This window comes from Ipomoea nil, unplaced genomic scaffold, assembly GCF_001879475.1.
Source record: "Ipomoea nil cultivar Tokyo-kokei standard unplaced genomic scaffold, Asagao_1.1 scaffold0191, whole genome shotgun sequence".
NCBI lineage: Eukaryota > Viridiplantae > Streptophyta > Magnoliopsida > Solanales > Convolvulaceae > Ipomoea > Ipomoea nil.
Genome location: NW_017616619.1, coordinates 1,799,352 through 1,820,050, shown reverse-complemented (window position 1 = coordinate 1,820,050; position 20,699 = coordinate 1,799,352). Strand labels below are relative to the sequence as shown.

The window sequence follows — 20,699 nt, the reverse complement described above, 5'->3', positions numbered from 1 at the left end:
GTAAGCATGAATTGCTTGTTAAGTTATTTGAGAAGTTTATATACTGATGAATTTAAGTGAACAGTCTGATATATATATATATATATATATATATATATATATATATATATATATATATATATATATATATATATATGTGTGTGTGTGTGTGTGTGTGTGTGTGTGTGTGTGTGTGTGTGTGTGTGTGTGTGTGTGTGTGTGTGTGTGTGTGTGTAAAGATGATTTGAGATGAGTTTATGGTTTATAAAAAAAAATCAAATGTTTTCAAAGTATATGCTAGAAAGCTTTATAGGGTTGAGTGTGGTTATACTTAGCTTCGTGCTAACGGGTCTTTTCCTATTTGTCTATGTGTTGCTTGCAAAACCCCTTTCAGGTGGGCCTAGCTATGAGAAGAGATCGAGTTAGAGTCTTATAGATAGAGATGTCTAAACTCTAGATTTATTGATGTTATGTTGATTTGTGGATTTTGACGATGATGTAGACTTTTGGGTGACGTTTTTCTCCCTTACGTTTCCAGTATTTATATTTGGATGCCAGATTTTATCTTATTTCTAGTTTTACCCCTTAGTCTGTGCAATCACCACGGAGTGGTGGTTGTGGCGGTGACACTCCCACTAATTATCTTTTAGTTATTTCCGCTGCTTAGTGATGTTTATGACTGTTTAGAGTTGCAATTAAGAGTTATAAAAAAGTGGGGTGTTACAAAAAGAAATACCGGAAAAGGAAGAAACGGGAAGGCTCACCTAAGAAGAGCGACGGCCGGAGGACAGAAGGATGAAGGGAGAGACAGAGAGTGCCGGCCGCCAGAGGAAGATGAGCCTGAGAAGGAAAAGGATTTGAAGAATCGGAGTGAGTCTAGGAAATGCGAAGAAGAAAATGGATGGAGGCAAGGGGGTATTTATAAGGTCGTGCGGCCCGCGAGATCGTGACACGTGTCCCTTGATCGGATGGAAGGGGGCTTGCTAACGTAACGCTTGAGGTGACGGTTACAAAGGGACACGTTTCGAAAGCTTAATCGGCGGAATTAGCGGGAAGAGTCATAATTACACCCGCCGCGACTGTACCGCTCCCTAGAAACAGTCGGGGAAGGCGGGACAAGTCGAGGAGGGTGGACTCAGTCGGGAGCCCACTCGATCCATCAACAAACCAGGTAGGGCCGAAAGACCAGGCGGCCAGGGTGTTCGAAGGACTTATGTTCTTTTCTTTACTTTTCAGGCCATCGCTCGGCTAGACCTAAAAAAGTGAGGGACTCTTGATAGATACCCCAAAATAGCCGCCTGGAAGGGAAGGTCCGGCAAAGCAGCCGGGTCAATGTGCGACTTGATACTTAACAGAAGGAGGATCTCCTAGTCTCCTTGTAACACCCCATGTTACAACCTTCAAATCCGAATTAATTAATTAAATTAATCCTGTTAGCAATAATTGAAGGGGATCTAATTTAGTTAGGATTCCCTTAATTAGTTAATATGGTCCATAATGGATCATGGACCCTTGCCTAAAGTCCGTTAGGAATAAAGAAAGTGGACCTTGCCATTCATATTCTAATTAGGATTTCTTAAATATATAAATAGGAGATTAGAAAGCATTTAGAACCCTCTCACCTCTCATAACTCTGAATACACGAATTGCCCAGGGAACCTAGCCAAAGGAACTCCCCACCACCAAGCCTAGGGAAATCACTTTGGAGGAAATCTTGGGAAAAAACCTTAATAGCCAAGGGAGGATTAATTAAGGCTAAGAGGTAACCCATGTCTTACAAAACCTATTTTCCCTGCTATATCTTATTTGTTGGCTCCCGTGATAATCATATGTATGTTCTTGTGATTGTGCCTTGTTAGAGCTTGTCTTTAGGAACCTGTGATATGGATTATTGTTATTCCTGATATTCTTGGTGGCCCTGTGTGGTCTTGGTATGTTCTTATATTGAGTTGTGTTTAGAGCTTATCTTTAGGATTTGTACGGTGAATCTTGTTATTGATGATGTTCTTGGCATTCTTGGGTAGGTTTATGCATGCTCGGATGTTATTCTAGGGTTAGGGTTTGTCATTGAAGCTTGGTATGATTGAGTTCTTGAGGTTCTTGATGATCTTGAATTATTGTGTATTTATTCTTGATTCGTGGCATGATTGGTGCTTGTATTTGGGATTTATTTTTGTTGGTTCCTTGGCTTAATTCTTGTCGTTCGAGTCCATATCATTGTTGTTGTGTATTGGGATGTATTTGGACTTGGTTTTCGTTTTAACGGATGAATTCCCGAAGGGGAAAAATGCTGGATTACCATCGTACCAGTGGGGGGTTGGTGGTGGGACGAACCCCTACCAGACCACCTGCCAGTACAAGACCGCCATACGAGCGAGTGGCTGGTGGGTGGTTGACCACCCGCCGTGCACCCGCTGGAACATAGCCGCTCAACGGCGGGTGGTTGACCACCCGCCGTACACCCACTGGAACGGGGCGGCATGTTGCGACGTTTTGCCCCGTTTGTTGTTTCCCCGTGCCCCGTTTGATGTTTATGAGTCTCGTTTGATATTTCGGGGACCGTTTAAGAGTTGTGAGTCATGATTATTGCATGTGGGTTAAGTTAGTATCCCGTTGACCTAGGATGAGATTTGTATGATCCCGTGTGTGTCTTGTGATTGTCTCGTTATCTTGGGAAGTAGAGTTTAGGCTATATCTTGTGGGTTGCGTGTTTATGTTGATGTCACTTGTTGATGTGATTGATGTGCCTTCCCTTTGACTGCCCCTTGCTATGTGTTGATGTGTATTGATTGATGTTGTTATTAAGCGGTGGCCACTGTTGTTGTTGCGTGTGTTGATTGATTGATTGTACATGATGAGAAAGAGGTGTGATTGGTGGAAAAGATTGTTGGAGTTTGGCACAACGAGTGCCCGGTTATTGTGCAGAAGGCACAGACCATTCGATTATCTCGCTGAAGGCACGAACCACCTTGACTTCCTTGCTAAAGGCATGGGTCAAGTTATAAGCGATGTCGTGCCATGTCAAAGCTATATGCACTGACCCCTTGGTAGTGGTGCTAGAGGCACGGACCATGTGAATGGTACTACGAAGCTATCAGATCAGTGGTATGTTGGAGATTTGTTGGAGGGGAGCCATGAAGTGCTCCGAAGGGATAAGGGGGTGGCGTTATAAGGGTGGCCTGGAGGTACAGGTTGGAACTGATATAAGGATGGAGAGGAGTAAAGGTTGGAACTTGTTATAGGGCTGAATTGTGATACTATTGTTGTTGTTGCCTTTACTTGTCGTTGTGCCTTGTTGTTTCTATTGTTCGTTATTGTTGAGTTTGGTGGTTATCTTATCTTGCGAGTTAGGGCACATGCTAGTACCTTTATGATGATTCGTAATGCTAAACATGTTGATGTGTCTGGAGTCTTGATCTTAGTTTTAAAGCTAGAGTTGTTTAGGGTTATATATGTATTCTATTATCAAAATGGTTTCTTATATCTACCTATATTGTACTTAACGCGTAGGAGTGGGTTACTAGCATTATTCGCTGACGGTTGTTACACCGCATGTTTTTCATGTGCAAACCAGTAGCTTTAGAGTGCGCTAGATAGATACGAGGATCTAGCTTAGTAAGTTTAGTATTTGTTGGTTGGCCTGCATGCCTCGATTTGTACTCGATTATGGATTTATGGATTTATGCTTTAATTAGTTAGTTTAGCCTCTGCATTTAAGTTCTCTAGCTTAGATGTGGCATAACACCTCGACTCTTATGCTTAGTTTATGCTCTGTTTGGGAATTAATGTTAGATTCGTCTTTATTTCGTAAGTTTTAAATATTTTAAAAATTAGGGGTGTTACACTCCTCCCTGTCATCACGTAAAGCATCCTGCAACGGTCATTGTTCGCCTACTGGCGGCCAACCTCGGTGGCCAGTATGTCCCCGACTGATCACCCCGCGCGATCTGATCGGATGACCAGGCTTTGCAGGCAGAATCTCATTGCCCGGATACGGGGACCCCCGAAGGTATCCCGTGGCGGCCTGTGCGGTCCCGACCGGGTACATACCCAATGACGGATATCAGCGGATCTTGTGGAGGCTATCTCCAGTCATTTAGGTAGCTTCCTTAATTAGTCTAGACAGTTTACGGTAGTAAGTAGGCAGCTGCATCAGCCCTACGTCAGCCCTATCCCCTCTTTAGGTTTGGCCTTACGTCAACCCTACTTACCATATACGAGCTCCATATTCATGTATAAATATCCCCATGGGATCACCATGTATCGGATCGGCACTTTTAAGGGCAAAACCCTAGAGAAATAATACTACATTATTCTCTCTCTCTCTTTTTATACTTTATCTCTTATTTTCATCACCTCGCAAGTACAACTTTTCGGTAGTGTTGGCCTGCCGAGTGGCCATCGAGGCTGTGAAAACCAACAGTAATAATAATGGATAAAGATAATAGAAGTTATAATGGTAAGAATATTTTTGTCCAAAAAATTATATAATGCATATCTAGAGCTTGTGTTTAGGGTTCTTTTGTGCCATTGCTTAGCATTTCCTATGACTCAAGTCATTTTGTTGTATTGGGTGAGATTTGACATGTTTTGGACTTGAATTTGTGTTTGGAGATGAATTTCGCGAAGTGTGGTGTTGTGGTACAGGTTGTACCCGCGGGCGGAACGGCGGGTAGGAGGCCCACCCGCCGCACACCCGCGGGGTACACTTCTTGGGCGGCCTGTACCCGCGGGCGGAACCGCAGGTAGGGGCCTACCTGTGGGCCTACCTGCGGGTACGTATTGTGGTGATGGTGGGGATTTATTCCCCGTGATTTTTTGACTCGGTATTTGGTCTTTGGACTTCCAGATGTTCTTTTGTGGAACTATTTGAATCTCTTCTTGATGTTTCGTATGTCTAGAACTATATGGTAGGAAGCCATGTAGGTCTTTGGTGTCTTGTATCGTGCTAAGTTTTCAACATTGTGTTTCGTTGAACTGTGATGAGTCTTGAGTGTTCCTCGGAACTATCTTTGGTTTACCCGTTTGATAAGCATGCTAGTTTGGTGTCTAAATGCTAGCGTGTGTGTTGTTTGTACCTTCCGATTGGTTGATGATAACTTGTGTTATTCATCGTTGTTGTTGTTGGACTGTGATCCATTCTTGCTGAGGTGTGATGCGTGTGTGGCTGTACCTGGATTGCACGATTTCGGTTTATGGGGCCTTAATCCCCAAGGTACGACAGCGGTCCTCGTGGTGGCCGTGACGTGATTATGGAGTTGTGACCTGTGTGTCAGGTTCACGTATTTTCTTGGGAAGGCGTGTGTCGCCGTGTGTGTGTACGGTACCTTGTTTACTATGAAATTGGTGGCTTTGTTGGTGATTTGTTGGTGGGGGACGACGGTCCCAGGAGGGAAAAGGTTGGACTAAGAAGTACAGGGGTCCTGGAGGTAATGGTTGGAAAGAAGAAACAAGGTTGGGGGTAGCCATAAGGTTGGAACCGGGCATAAGGCAGGCATATCAACTCGTGATGTCACGAGGTTGGAAGCAAAATAGTGGAAGCTAGATGGAAAGAAGGATGAATGGATGAGAATGGAGCCTAGGAAAATTACTGTGTTTCTCTTCTTGTTTGCAGAGCTCAAGGTTGGGGAAGACAAAAAATGGAATCAGGAGAAGAGGTGAGCTTACTATTCCTTTTATATGGTTCAAAACCCTAGGATGATACTCAATGATTGGTGTAGGGCAAAGTAATCTTTTGGTTGATTCTCAAAAATATCAGACAAGGGATTGAAAGGCTTGTGGTTCACCTTGCAACATGGACCATAGTCTAGAAAGGTGACTTTAAATAGTTTGGGGTCAAAAATAGATTTTTTCCATAAATGTTTTCTAGTTAAACACTTGGTTCAGGTTTCTCAGATTTTTTCTGGTTTTACTTAGATTGACTTTTGGGTCAAAACTTGGTACATAATGTACCCGAGAATCTAGGATTTTAGAAATTAAATAAATCTCAGCATTGAATTTATTTAAAAACGTGACTCAAAATAATTAATTCAAACACCATTTTCAAAATAAATTTTTGATAGAGTGAAAATGGCTATTTTGAAATTTTGTAGAATAGAATTTAGAAAATTAAATTTTGGGTTGTCACACTACGAGTGGCCATGGATTCATGGATTGAGTCCGAACTGTGGGGCGTGACGACCGACCTCTCGGTCGGCCACGGTGTCGCTGACGGCAGCAGGTTCGGTGTCCGCTGAGGGCCCATCCTGGGCCGGTTCTAGCTGGCTAGATTCGCTGCTGGCCGGGACCGGTTCAGGCGAGATCGATTGAGCCGAGACGGATGATGAAGCTGGAACAAGTACAGACTCAGCTCACGGTTGAGTCATTTGAACTGGTGGTGCCTACAAAACTGTCTTGCCAAAAGGAAAAACATTATCATCAAACCGAACGTGCATGCATATATATACGTTGTTAGTCTGAAGGTTCATGCACCTGTACCCCCTAAATGACTCAGGATAGCCTAGGAAGACACATGGAGAGGACCAGTAAGACATCATATGACGATTGTATGGACGCAAATAAGGATAGCACATGTAACACCCCCGATTTTAGGCATATTTTAAACCATTTAAAGCTTAATAAATACGATGAAGTCTAATCATTGAATAAGGATAGCACATGTAACACCCCCGATTTTAGGCAAATAAAATGCCATCCGCTGGTACCTTGCCCCTTGGCGAAATTTCCCCCTTCAGGAATTAATCAAAAACACCCAATTCCAAGTCCAAACACCTAAAAACTCACATCAACAATAATAGTGACTTGAATACATGGAATAGTTTATAGCATAACATTATTGAACCCTAAATACAAGCTCTAAACATGCATAAACACAAGAATATGCATATAATCACTCAAGAACATCAAGAAACCATAATATAATAAAGAAAATAGGTTTTGTAAGACATGGTTTATCTTTTAGCCTAATTAAACTTCGGAATAAGGGTCAAATTGGCCATCGAACTAGACACCAAATTGCAATTAGGCCATCCAACTCAAAAAAGCTACAATCGGGTCCCTGAACTGTGCAAATTCAAGCAATTAAACCTAAAGTACCTGTTGCCCGGGTAATTAGATGACGTGGCGGTTACCAAAGTAATTTTATTTTTAAAAATTATTTTAATACTTTTTAAATAAAAAAAAACTAAAAAAAAAAAAAGAGGAAAAAGTCGCCGACCATCCCCTTTCCCCTCCGCCGGCGATGCAGACACGAAGTACCTGTACTGGAATGGAAACTAAATCGCTGCAATGGAAACTACTCTCTTCTCCCAAATGGAAACTCCTAAATCGCTGCAATGGAAATTGCTCTCTTCTCCCATCTTCTCTGTTCGTCGGCTCCGATGGCAACTTTACTGTTATTATTATACTTACCTTACCTCTTTTCGATGGTACAGATGAGGGGAAGGGATGGTTGGCAACTTATTATCTCTTGTTTTCAGTTTCTTTATTTAAAAATTATTAAAATAATTAAAAATAATATTTGGTAACCGCCACATCATCTAATTACCCAGTCAACAGGTCACTTTAAGTTTAATTGTTTGAATTTGCACAGTTCAGGGACCTAATTGTAACTTTTTTTAGTTGAATGACTTAATTGCAATTTGGTGTGTAGTTTGATGGCCTATTTGACCCTTATTCCTTCAACTTCCCACAACTCCTAAGATCCTTCTTCAAGGTCCTCCTCCACGTGATCTTTCCTAAGCTTGGTGATGGGGGAAAAGATCTAAACTTGGTAGCCTTCAATGGTGGAAAAGATGAAGAACTCTTTTGGTTAGGTCTTGGGGAAGGAATTTCGAGTATGGGAGGGAGATGAGTGATAGGGTTCTAATGCCTTCCAATTTCTTTAAAATAGGTTTAGGATTCCTAATGAAAATCTAAAAAGTAAGCGGGCTCTCCTTATTTTATTTAAAGGCGCAAGGCTTTATTTTAGATTAAAGGTCCACGGTATTAAATCAAGGTTCACCCATTGGCCATATTAATTAATTAAGGGATTTGGGTCAAACTTGATCCCCTTAGCTATATTTAATGGAAATCATTAGAATAATGACGAGGACTTATAAATTAATTAAATAATTAATTAGGGTTTAAAGGATGAAATTACGGGGTGTCACGGCATAGACAACCAAAGACACGAAGAAAAGAATAGGATAGAGGGGATTTATGCAATAGAATATGAGGATTGGATTTATTTGTCACAGCGGATGTCATTTTATTAATTAAATAAACCGCAGTCTCAAAATCATAATCCCAAAACTTATAAGGAATGGAGGCGCGACTTAAGAGCGCTAGACCAGTTTCAACAATGTGTCTATGCTTTCTTTCGACACGACCATTTTGTTCATGAGTATACGCATATGATTGTCTATGAAGAATGCCTAACTGAGCCAAGGTGGTGTGCAACTTTTTATATTCAGCTCCTAGATCAGACTGAATGGATTTAATTTTGCAATTGAGTGAACGTTCAACCATAGCCCGAAACTTATCAAAGATAGCATAGAGATCGGACTTTTGTGACATAGGAAAGTACCAAGTGTAACGAGAGTAGTCATCAACAAAGATAACGAAATAACGATATCCATTAGTAGAAAGAATGGGAGCAGGTCCCCAAATGTCTGTGTAAATTAAATCAAGGACACACGAACTAGAGGACTCAATACGTGGCAAGGGAAACCATGCAGATTTCCCTAACTAACATGTATTACATAGACCGGAAGAACAACGAATATTACTGCTAGACCCACTAACCGAAGAAGACAAAAGAATTTGACTGAGAACTCGTTGATGAGGATGACCAAGACGATCATGCCACACAGATGCTGAGGCTCTAGCCGAAAGAAACGTATTTGGTGACGAACTCGGAATGGGAAGCTTGTAAAGCCCCCCAGAATTATTACCCCGTAGAAAAATTTCTTTGGTGTTGATATCCTTCACAAAAAAAAAAAAAAAAAAAAAAAAAAAAAAAAAAAAAAGATGGGTGAAACTCAAAAAACAGCTTATTATCTTATGCAAATTTTTGAACAAACAACAGAGATGTAAACAAACTAGGAACATGAAGAATATTAGACAATTGAAAAGATCTAGAGGGGGAATTAAAGGTAGCATTACCAATACGACTAATAGGTAATCACATACCATCACCGACACGTAATGTATCATTACCATTGTAGTCCTCCGAGAAGGAGAGAGTATCGATGTCCGGAGTGGCAGGATTAGTGGCACCTGTATCTGGAAGCCTTGTGTGGGAACCTTGAGGATCCGAAGGAGTTTCTTGATATACGACATTAGTCTAACGACCCTTGGCACACCAAAGATGGCATGTGGAAGCAATATGACCTAACACATGACAAAGTTGACACTTGGGTTGCCAGTTGCCGTTGCGTCCTCCACCACGGCAATCGCCGCCACCACCACGCGGCTGGCCGGTTTGGCCGCTGTTCTATCTGGAACCACGGCCACTGTTACCAAGGCCCTTCTGGCCGCCCTTTTACGCCGTGAAAGCGGCTGACGAGCCACCTCCGGGACCACCGCGCGTCATAAATTCCTCTTCACCCAAGAGATCCGCAAGCTCTTGGAGAGTAATAGGCTGGCCGTGTACGTTGTGAGACGATACGAGACCCCTGAACTCTGGTATTAACCCCCTAAGAACGTAAAGGTTTTGTTCTTCGAGTGTCATAGGTCGGTCGACGAGAGCGAGTTCCTTCACCAAAACCCTAGCCTTGCCGTTGTAGTCAGCCACGGACATGTCTCCTTGATCAAGTGTTTGCAATTGTCCGAGTAGATTGAGACCCCGAGAGCGGGAAGACGACGCGAGTGCAACAACCATAGTAGTCCAGATAGCCCAGCTGGTGCGGTGGCCGATGGCGAGAGGCATGACCTCTTCGGAGAAGGACGACATCAACATGGACAATAAGGCTTGGTCCTGCCGGACCCACGCACGATGCGTCGGATTGAGTTGCGCGGTTGCCGTATCATCGCCGTCGCCGGTTAGGGTGGCTAGAGGACATGGATTGGTTCCATCAACAAATCCAGATATGAGCATTAGAGACGGTTCGTTCAGAGGAATTAACAGATCCGTCAGCCATTGGAAAGAAAACCCTAACTTAGCTAATACCATATGAGAGCTAATAGAGTTGTGTATTGAATGTAATAATACAATGTATAGATTACAGATTTACAGGTATATATAAGAAGGAAGCTTTAGATTGACTACTGGATATAAAATCATAATCAAGCTAATAAAACTAACTTGAAAACTGTTTTCAAAAAAACTAACTTGAAAATAAAATAGCTTATAGTACTCATCTAGTAAAATTAAACAATTAAAAATTGGAAATACATAAAGTATATAACCCCTTAAAAAAACTATAGAAAAGGGTCAAATAAGTCCTCGAACTTTAGTTTAAAAGTTAATTAGGCCTTTAAACTTTTTAAATGTGCAATTACACTCAGCAACAATTCATTTAAGTGTAATGAAGTCCAAAAACAAATTAATGACCTGCTATCACATGTCATTATGGTTCAGGCTACCTTCCGGCAAATTTTCCGACAAAAAAAAAAAGTGACCGGCGAAATTTTTGGCAAATCTTGATCGGTTGTTAGTCACATTTTTTTTATTAGAAAATTCGCCGGAAGGTGGTCTGAACCCTAATTACCTGTGATAGGAGGTCATTTAACTTGTTGTTGGGCTTCATTACAGCTAAATGAATTGTTGATGGGTGGAATTAGAATAGTTATGCTGTGCATCCGTATGCACCATGCATGGTGCATACGGATGCAAAAACGACGTCGTTTTATTAAAAACGCGCGTCTCCCCTTAAAAAAAAAATCAGGTTCGATTCCCAGCATCAACATTTTGTTATTCATTCATTCTGGAATTATAGTTCATCGATTATGGAATTATAGTTCATCGATTATGGAATTATCGTTCATAGATTCTGGAATTTTAGTTCATAGATTCTGGAATTTTTAGTTCATAGATTAGATTATGAAATTATAGTTCATCGATCATGGAATTATAGTTCATCGATTCTGGAATTTTAGTTCATATGTTGTTTCTGGGAATCGAACCTAATTTTTTTTTGTTTAAGGGGAGACGTGCGTTTTTAATAAAACGACGTCGTTTTTGCATCCGTATGCACCATGCATACGGATGGTGCATACGGATGCACAACATAATTTGCCGTGGAATTACACCTTTAAAAAGTTTAGAAGTTTAATTAACTTTTAAGCTAAAGTTCAAAAGCCTATTTGACTACTTTCCCCAAAAACAATGATTCACGCGAATCAAGTGTATGTAGATATATAGTCCGTGTTCATCATACAGTGGACGAATGAACTGCAAAAGCAAAGCAGCTCATCTCAGCTGTACCCAATTTTTCCCTCCGATTCATTAATGTTATTCGTTCTGTATGCAACTTTACGCAACCCCCGTTCTTCTTCTTCTTCTTCACCGTAGCTTTCTTGTTCCATCCTATTCTCTACCACCATCAATAATTGGATGTGAACCTACCCTCAATTTTCTCTCTCTCAGAACCTAACTCAGGATGTTCCTATCTTGAGCTATAACATATCGTTTCCTTTCGGATCGGGGAAAAAGCAGGAATTTTGTGACTCCCGGCTCTGAATTCCTGAGAAATACTAGTTCGGGTTTTGCTTTACTTGGAATTTTGATGATAGATTTGGTTCTGGAGAAAGGAGGAAGCTTGTGAGATGGGTAACGTCGGAAGCAGTGGAGTGAACGGGCGGCGAAGAAGCAATAGCAGTCGGAGGAGGCACCCGCCGCCGCCTCCACCGCCACCGCCTCAGCCGCAGCCGCAGCCTGAGATCAGCGCCAACCAGTACGTGTTTGCTGCTGCGACGCCTTACCCTTCCCAATACCCCAACCCTAACGCGCCGCCGTATTACCAGTACCCGCCCTACTATCAGCCGCCGCCGCCTCCTTCTCGGCCGTTACCCTTTGATCACCAACACCGCTTGGACCCGTCCCATGCGGATTGGATTAGCGGGCGGTACCCGTGCCGGCCCATGATTCCCCAGCCCGCACCATACGTCGAGCACCAAAAGGCGGTGACTATACGGAACGATGTTAATCTCAAGAAGGAGACGCTGAGGCTCGAGCCCGACAACGATAATCCAGGAAAGTCCCTTGTGGCTTTCACTTTCGACGCCACAGTTGCAGGAAGGTATACAATTATACATACATACACCTTCATTACAAATCACCTCTTCTGAAGCTTCATTCTTTTTCAAAGTGTTTATCTTATTAGTGAATTCCTGGTCTGAGGGTTTATCTTGCTTTGCTTTAATGTCATTATTGTGTTTTAAAGAGTACAAATTTATTAATTTATTCATGTAGCATGACAAAAGGGTACGGTTGACAGTGTGTGGAGAGTTAAATCATGGTGACTCTAACTCTAACTAATCAACACACTAGACTTTTGCTCAGTCTCATTTTGAGAGGTTGCTCTTACACTCTCATGGGTGAGACTCGATCCTTGGTTACTTGTAACAAATTTCATCTTTGTGACCAGTTGAGCTGCCCATGTAGGCTTGTAACACCTTTCCTTATTCATTAGTCTGCATACTTCATGAAGCCAGATTTTTAATGTTGTTGGGAAGCAGTTATAGTGTTGTATCTACTATCTACATAAAAAGTCCTGAAAGTAATCTCCAAGGTTGCTGCACCAATATGGCCACAGATGCTTATTTTGCATCTTACCTGAAACTGAACAATGCTTTGGTTTTGGTGATAGGATGGAAATGGTAAAATTTGCTTTTGTCAGATTGTGTTGAATAGTGTCATCAAGTTGCTGAGCCTCTTATTATTTAAAATAGTTTTTCCTTCATTCTAAATTTTCTACAAGATTTAATACCGGTTGGGGTCCTCCAAGTATAGTGGGTGGCCATGCTTAGTCCTAAACTTTCAAGTTAACCTCCCGTGGTCCTTCAATTTTCAAGTTAACCATCTATAGTCCTTCAACTTTCAAATTTTAACCAACTATAGTCCTTTTAGAAAGACTGTTAAAATTTTAAAGTTGAACGACCACGGGTGGTTAGATTGAAAGTTTAGGACTAAACGTGACAAAACCACTATATTTGGAGAACCCCAGATGACATTAACTCTTTTCTACAAGTATACAGTGTTATTATCATTTGCCAATCAATTAGTTATTTACAGACTGTGGGGTCTTTGTTTACGTGTGTGCAGCATGACAGTGATATTCTTTGCAAAAGAAGGTGAAGACTGTTGCTTGACTCCTATGAAGGAAAGTGTGCTCCCTCCTGTGACAGTTCATTTCCAAAAAGGTTTAGCTCAGAAGTTCAGACAGCCCCCTGGGACCGGCATTGACCTTTCAGCGTTTGAGGAAGCAGAGTTGTCTGAGGGTGAGACGGATGTGTATCCCCTGGCCATTAAGGCAGAGGCATCCTCCGTAGATACCCAAAATGAATCAGTTGATGGAAACGCTGGGTCTGGGTCCATGAATTCCCAGATAACACAAGCGGTGTTTGAAAAGGAGAAAGGGAAATATCACATTAGGGTGGTTAAGCAAATTTTATGGGTCAATGGTATGAGGTATGAACTGCAGGAGATATATGGGATTGGAAATTCAATCGAAGGTGAAGTTGATGGAAACGATCCTGGGAAGGACTGCGTCATATGCCTTTCTGAACCTCGAGACACTACTGTCCTTCCCTGTCGGCACATGGTATGTCTTCTGAATCTTTTAATCTGCTCTACACTGAAGTTTATAATGGCTGATTCTGCACCAAATTGGTGTCTTTCTCTTTAGTAAACTGAACTACTGAGTACACCGCATATACTAGACTGTTCCTTTTCTTGATGCAGTGTATGTGTAGTGGTTGTGCAAAACTTTTGAGGTACCAAACAAATCGGTGTCCTATTTGCAGACAACCGGTTGAGCGTCTCTTGGAGATCAAGGTCAATAATGATGATGCCGAGGAATGAAAAGAGGAATAGCTTCCGCTATCTATTATCCTCATATTCTTCTCTCTCTCTCTCTCTCTCTCTCTCTCTCTCTCTTTCTTTTTGTTGTGATTTTTTCTTCTTCCTTTTCTGTCTTGCTCTGCCTTGCATCATCCTATAGATTAAATTATTAAAAGGATGACAGACACCTTGAGGATTTGCAATTGGGTTGTGGATTTAATGAAATTTGTGTTGATTGTATCAGCATTTCTGTAACTTGATGATGCCCTGTTCTGTTTCTTGCATTTTGCCTTGCAAGCGAGTTTCCAGTTCCATCTCAATCTGCAAATCCTTTCATCATCTCTTTTAAAGCTTTATCCAATTATAGTTGGTGTGGGCACAAATGATATATTGACTTTTAAGTAAAATAAATTGACTTTTATTTGCATCACTATTAGTAATGGAAAATGTTTTTTTTACCCGAGTTAATTACTATTTTGGTACCTCAATTGTTTCTCAACTGTCAATGTAGTCTTTAGTTTTTAATTTCAACCAATTTGACTATCAAATTGTTTAAAATTTTGTCAATTGAACATTTTTAAGGATCAAACTAGTGATTTTTACATTTTAAAATTTTGTCACTTTAGTTGTTGAAAAAGTTTAATTGACAAAATTTTAAACAATTTGAGAATCAAATTTATTGAAATTGCTAACTAAATATTACATTGACAATTGAGAAAAATTGAATGATCAAAATGTTAGGGATCGTTTACTTCATTTTTCTGTTTTTCCATTTTCAGTTTTTCATTTCTTCACTTTTCCAGTTTTCTTTCTCCATTCCTCAAGTTTTTCATTTCTTCATTCCTCCCTTTTTCATTTCTCTAAATAATATGATCTTCTTAAAAATAATTTTATAATTTGTTTCATCACATAAAAAAGTTCAATACAGTAATACTAAATATAAATTTTAATACACTAACACTAAATAATTTTATAATTTGTTTCATCACATTAAAATTATTTCAATCATTTTAGTACATTGTTTGATTCCACAACAAAATATGTAAAACCTCGTTAAATACAATCATCCCATATAGCATTTGTACAAAAAAAAAAAAAAAAAATAATAATAATAATAATAATAATGATAATAATAATATGTGGGCATGTTAATAATAATCAGGGTTGTAAAAATCCCATCTAGGCACCGAGTAATCGGCGCTAGGCGACCCTAGGCAGTGGCGATTTCCCCCCTAAGCGAAAACCGGCCGCCTAGGCGTCCACCCAGTGTCTAATTCGACCGATTACGCCGAGTTAACTCGTCAATTTCTGTCGAGTTAGCTGAGTTAACCCGACCGACTCGACCTTGCTAATTTTTATTTATTTATAAATAAATAAATAAATAAATAAATAAATAAATAAATATATATATATATATATATATATATATATATATATATATATATATGTGTGTGTGTGTGTGTGTGTGTGTGTGTGTGTGTGTGTGTGTGTGTGTGTGTGTGTGTGTGTGTGTGTGTGTGTGTGTGCGTGCGCGCGCGCGCGTGTGTGTGTGTGTATAATATGACATATATGCACCTATACACGTGGACTGTTTTTCTTTTTTTCAGTTAGCCGCCTAGGCTGTCTAGGCACTAGGTGCTACTCTACCGCCCGACTAGCGCCTATTTCAACCATGATAATAATAATAATAATAATAATAATAATAATAATAATAATAATAATTACAAATCATAATAATAACAATAACAATAACAAATCTGTGCTTATAATAATAATAATAATAATAATAATAATAATAATAATAATAATAATAATAAATGACACTATTCACCCACCTTCTCTCCATTTTTCCATTTAGAAACATTTGAAATTGAGTTCTCCAAATTTGTATACAAAGTTGAAGAATGGAGATGGAATAAAGAAGACATAAATTTAGTAAATAACTTCTCCAATTTTTATTTTTTTCATTCTCAATTTTTCTATTTTTCTGAAAAATCCTCCATTTTCCAAGTTAGTAAACGATCCCTTAATTTCTCATTTTTTTTCCCTCACATTTTTCACTGTCTAAGACTTCCCTCCAACCAGGGAATTAGGGATGCTTAATGCAATTGTGGGAAAAATAGCATTACTCCTTAGTAATAACCCGCATTTTCATGGTTTGCATAAGGCCTAGACCGTTCCATTAATTTTGATGGGATGTCTCAACCTTCTATTATTTTTTACCCATGCAATACACTGAAAATGACTTGTGAAATACATGTTATATTGTGTTAATAAAATATTATAAAAATTATATAAAAAGAATATAATATTACTGAGGGTCCTTGTTTTTATTTTGTTACAGATCAATAAAATGATAAAACCAACCATGTGTGTTTATGTATGTATGTATGTATGTATGTGTGTATGTGTGTAAAAGAGAGAAAAAAAGCCTAACAATTATTTATTGCATAACGCAACCCATCTATCCTAGGCCCACGTATAAAAAGGAAAAAAAAATCCCTAATTCAGACAATCAGGCATACCACTATTTATGCCAAGTACCTTGTGCTCAGATGTTATGTAGTGACTCTCCCATATGGGAGGTCATGAGATCGAGTTTCAATGGAGGTGGTGATGTAGTGTTATCTCTTTGTGCTTCAACAGGTTGAAAACGTATAGATGAACAGATACCTCCCTCCTACGTCCCAAGCTCTCATCTCTCTCTATCCCTTCTAGAACCAACAACATGAAAAAAACTCATATTTTGCCTCCATTTTCGATCAAATCTCCCCAAAAAAACACCATTTTATCAAATATCTTACTTGTCTTCCAAAATATCTTCTCTACCTTCGTTCGTTGGTCGAGAGTTGAGAACGAAGTCACTGAAATGTACGACCCATAAGCTGGAATGATGGAAATGGTTAGACCAACAGCCCACAACACTGGTTTAAAGAGAAAAGAGCATATCGGATTTGAATAAACCACCTTCATACCCAAACCTTGTTCGGTAATTTTAATGCTTCTTTTACTCTTTATTTTTAGTTTAAATAGAGTTTATTTCATTTGTATAAGTTTTCCCGAATTTGTTGTATTTATTTTTGTAATATACGAAATTACATATCAGGAAAAAAAACAACGAAATTTAGTGTATTTATATTTTTTGTTCTTTGTATTTTTTATTTTATTTTTTTATTTCAAATTTACATTTTGATTTTATATTTTAAGGCTTCAAAAGATGTATTAGTGAAGCAGTGAAACTGATGCACTTTTCATTTTTAACAACAAATCCCCACCCTACAAAAGACCCACATCACAAACTAAATTTTACTTTCACAATAAACATATCACATAGTTCAATAATAAAACATACTCTAATACTTTGATTGTAATTTAAATATAAAAAGTTCTTAGAATGTGGTCATTTTATAACCTTCTCTTGTTCTCACATGATGAACCAACTTTTATGTTCTTATGCACTTATGTGTCATACTTTGCAATAGTTCATTTAGAAGAAAATTAATCACGTTTTTTCCAAGTAAATAGAAATCAACTTGTGTTTAGATTCTCATCCTTTGAATTATTCTCACTCTATATTTCATTGCTTGGTTTGCTAATTGTTCTCAAATAATATCTTTTTCTGGTTTTACTCATACTACTTTTTCCCTAGGAATCTAGGATAATGAGGTAGGGGTACATAAAAGCACTATAGATGGAAATTTGGTTCCCCCTAGTGCGCTTATTAAATTTGTGCAAGGATAAAATATTGCCTTCTGTGGAAAGCCTTCAAACCAACTACAATGTTCATGCTCATTGAAAAGTGAAAACTCTAAAGGTCTTAGTATCTAAAGAAATGCTATATTGTTGTCTCTTTCCAAGAATATGCTTATTGCATCGTCATTTACTTACAATTTGATCCTTCTGCAGGAAGTAAGTCAAAAGTAGTTGTAGATTTGAAGCTCTTGAATAAGCTAAGGTATGCTCAGAACTATACCTTTATTTGCATCTATATGCATATGTGAACACACCCATGGATATTTCTCATTTAGCTGTACTTCGAATAAAATTTTTTGAGACATGTATATATTTACACAAATTAACACTAATTACACACTATTAAAAAATTAGAACAACAATATTAAAAGGGAATATATATTTACGAATAAAAACAAAAAAAAAATACAATATTCATGATTACCTCTTGGATCATGGAATACGCATTCTTTACATTTGATTGTCTTGTTGTCTCTCCTTTATGGTATTTCATATGCGAGGACTCTTATAGCACTTTTGTTTTTTATAGGAGATACATCACTGCCTAGAATGTATAAAGGGGTGAAGCTTTGGAGCTATACTGTATTTGTAAAAAATAAATACTGGATACAGTGTTTGTACTTCAAATGAACTGCTAGGTTAGTTTACAATTAGAAGAGGTGTTTATAGAATAGGTAATTAATGCAAATCTTGTGGATACCAAAGAGTCCCAATAAACTTGATAAATATACAACACTCGGATAGCCAAAGGGACATGATGTTTAATAAAAACATTTTGTCTTCCAAAGATTACATGACTGTTGAACAGACCCCTTTTAAATTCAGCCATCTACAATAAATCTCATAATTGACGCATGCATCCCAAAAGTCAGGTTCCAGAACGACGCCGTATTGTGTGGGCGGGAATTGGAGCTAAAATCGTGTGGCAAAAACATTTGGTTGAAGGACTCACAGATGGTTGACAAATGGACGGCACGAGCAGCCTTCATTATTGGCCACACACGTGTCCCCCCACTACTTTGCTTCTAGTGCACTCCCAAGTATAAGTGGAGTTTCGTACTCTTTAATATACAAGATCTTGAGTGGTTTTGTGGTTTGGAACTTGTGTTGTTATGCTTGAGGTTGTGAGTTTGATACTTCTTAGTAACAAAACTTATCATACTTTGCTTCAAGCTTCTTTCTTCCCCCTCTTGGGCCAAAGATGTTCCCAATAAAATGGGCCCCCGGGGTTCCATGTTGCAATAAAATGGGCCCCCGGTCTGTTGGTCCTGATAGGGTGGTAGAAAGTCTAGAGGGGGGGGGGGGGGTGAATTGACTTTCTAAACTTTTTCACAATTAATAACACTTTGGTAATTTCAACTCCAAGTAACAAATAAATAATCAAGTATTTAATTTGGAGTGCACATCGGAATAAATATGTGTAAAGTGTTATGCCCAAATAGTAAATTAGATCACATGCACTACGTTAGATAAGCTTAGATGATGTGTAAGAGTAACTAGAATGTCTTGAATATTTAAAGGAGATGTGTAACACCCCGTGTTACGGCCTTTAATCCCGAATTAATTATTTAATTAATCCCGTTAATAATAATTAAAAATAATTTAATTTGGTTAGGATTCCCTTTAATTAATTAATATGGTCCACCATGGACCATGGACCCTTATCCTTAAACCAAGCCCTTAGTCCTATAAGGAATAGAATTAGTAAACCCATACCATTCAGACACTATTTAGGACACCTAGATATATATATAAGGACATAGGAGGCACCTAGAAGTCGCACAACAATAGATATCACCACACAAGAATTCCCAAGGGACTCCCCACCACCAAGCCTAGGGAGATCAAACGGATGGAAATTTTAGGGAAGAACTTTAATAGCCAAGGAAAGATTAATTAAGGCTAAGAGGTAACCCATGTCTCAACAAAACCTATTTTCCTTGTTATAATCTCCTTCTTTGGCTCCTTCTATATGCTTGTGTCTTGAAGAATTCCTTTATGATAATTGTGATATAATCTTGATGATTGATGGGATGATTTTATGTGTGATCTTGATGATCTTGATGTTGATAAGAGGTTCTTGATATTTATGTGATGATTCTTGATAAATCTTGATGTTTCTTGATGTTAAAGATAAAATATGACTTTGATGATTTGGATGGGATTAGAGCCCTAGGTTGGATTGGGAATTTGTATTGTGATGTTCTTGATATATATTTGGGCGGGAATTCGCATGTTCGGGTGTTGTTTATGTTTAGAAGTCATGATAGGATGTGTTCTATGTGATTCTTGCTTTTGATCCATTAATTGCCTACGTGGTGTCGTTATTTACGTTTAAAAGTGTCTAAGCATGGTTTCGGGTTCCACAAGGGATCCCGGGACGCGTTATTGATGAAAGAGTCAGTGGGGGGTAGGGGAACCCCCCACCTACCCGCTGCCCGGAAAGTCATCACCGGCGGGTAGCCGGTGGGTGACTCCCACCCACCGGCTACCCGCTGGTCTGTTACCCACCCCGGGTCCTCGGCTTCCCCGTTTGATGTTCCCTACTCCCTGTGGTGTCCCAACGGACCCTGTTTGTCGTGCTTGAGTTTAGTTTGATGTTTCGGGTACCATTCGTAGGGTAAAAGAGTCTTAGGAATTGCATGCTAGTTGAATCGGTAACCCGTTGACCTTAGGTGGAAGTTGTATGAACCCCTTAGAACTATTCTTAGTATGTGAATGATCACACGTAGGCTTATTTATACGTCTCCCCCTTCCCAATGTGCTATTATGTACTACAATGTGTTATGTGGGGCATGATTCCCCAATTTGGTTGCGATCGAATTGGTTGTTCCTGAGCTGCGGTTCAGAAGTTGGCTGCGGTCAAATTGGTTGTTCCTGAGCTACGGTTCAGAAGTTGGCTGCGGTCAAATTGGTTATTCATGAGCTGCGGTTCATTTTCCTGGCTGCGGTCAGTGACTCACTTCTTGGGCTACAGCCCACA

At 39.3% G+C, this 20,699-nt stretch overlaps 1 protein-coding gene and 1 long non-coding RNA gene across 2 annotated transcripts; one reads left to right on the top strand and one right to left on the bottom strand.

The window, feature by feature from the left end:
* Positions 1–11,329: 11,329 nt before the first annotated feature.
* Positions 11,330–14,218, top strand: LOC109187640 (probable E3 ubiquitin-protein ligase LOG2). The gene is made up of 3 exons (XM_019337890.1): positions 11,330–12,200; positions 13,226–13,724; positions 13,865–14,218. The coding sequence occupies exons 1-3, from the start codon at positions 11,728–11,730 to the stop codon at positions 13,982–13,984; spliced, it is 1,092 nt and encodes a 363-aa protein (XP_019193435.1). The 5' UTR covers positions 11,330–11,727; the 3' UTR covers positions 13,985–14,218.
* On the bottom strand, positions 13,737–18,459 carry LOC109187647. The gene is made up of 3 exons (XR_002055292.1): positions 18,327–18,459; positions 16,489–16,490; positions 13,737–13,747 (listed from the first exon to the last, which is right to left on the bottom strand). It is a non-coding gene; the product is annotated as an uncharacterized LOC109187647 (long non-coding RNA).
* Between the last annotated feature and the right edge of the window lie 2,240 nt (positions 18,460–20,699).

Excerpts from the sequence above, each read along its gene's own strand:
- LOC109187640 (XM_019337890.1), top strand. The coding sequence starts at position 11,728 with ATGGGTAACGTCGGAAGCAGTGGAGTGAACGGGCGGCGAAGAAGCAAT. Across the intron at positions 12,201-13,225 it reads GACGCCACAGTTGCAGGAAG|CATGACAGTGATATTCTTTG; the intron begins GTATACAATTAT and ends ACGTGTGTGCAG. Across the intron at positions 13,725-13,864 it reads TCCTTCCCTGTCGGCACATG|TGTATGTGTAGTGGTTGTGC; the intron begins GTATGTCTTCTG and ends TTCTTGATGCAG.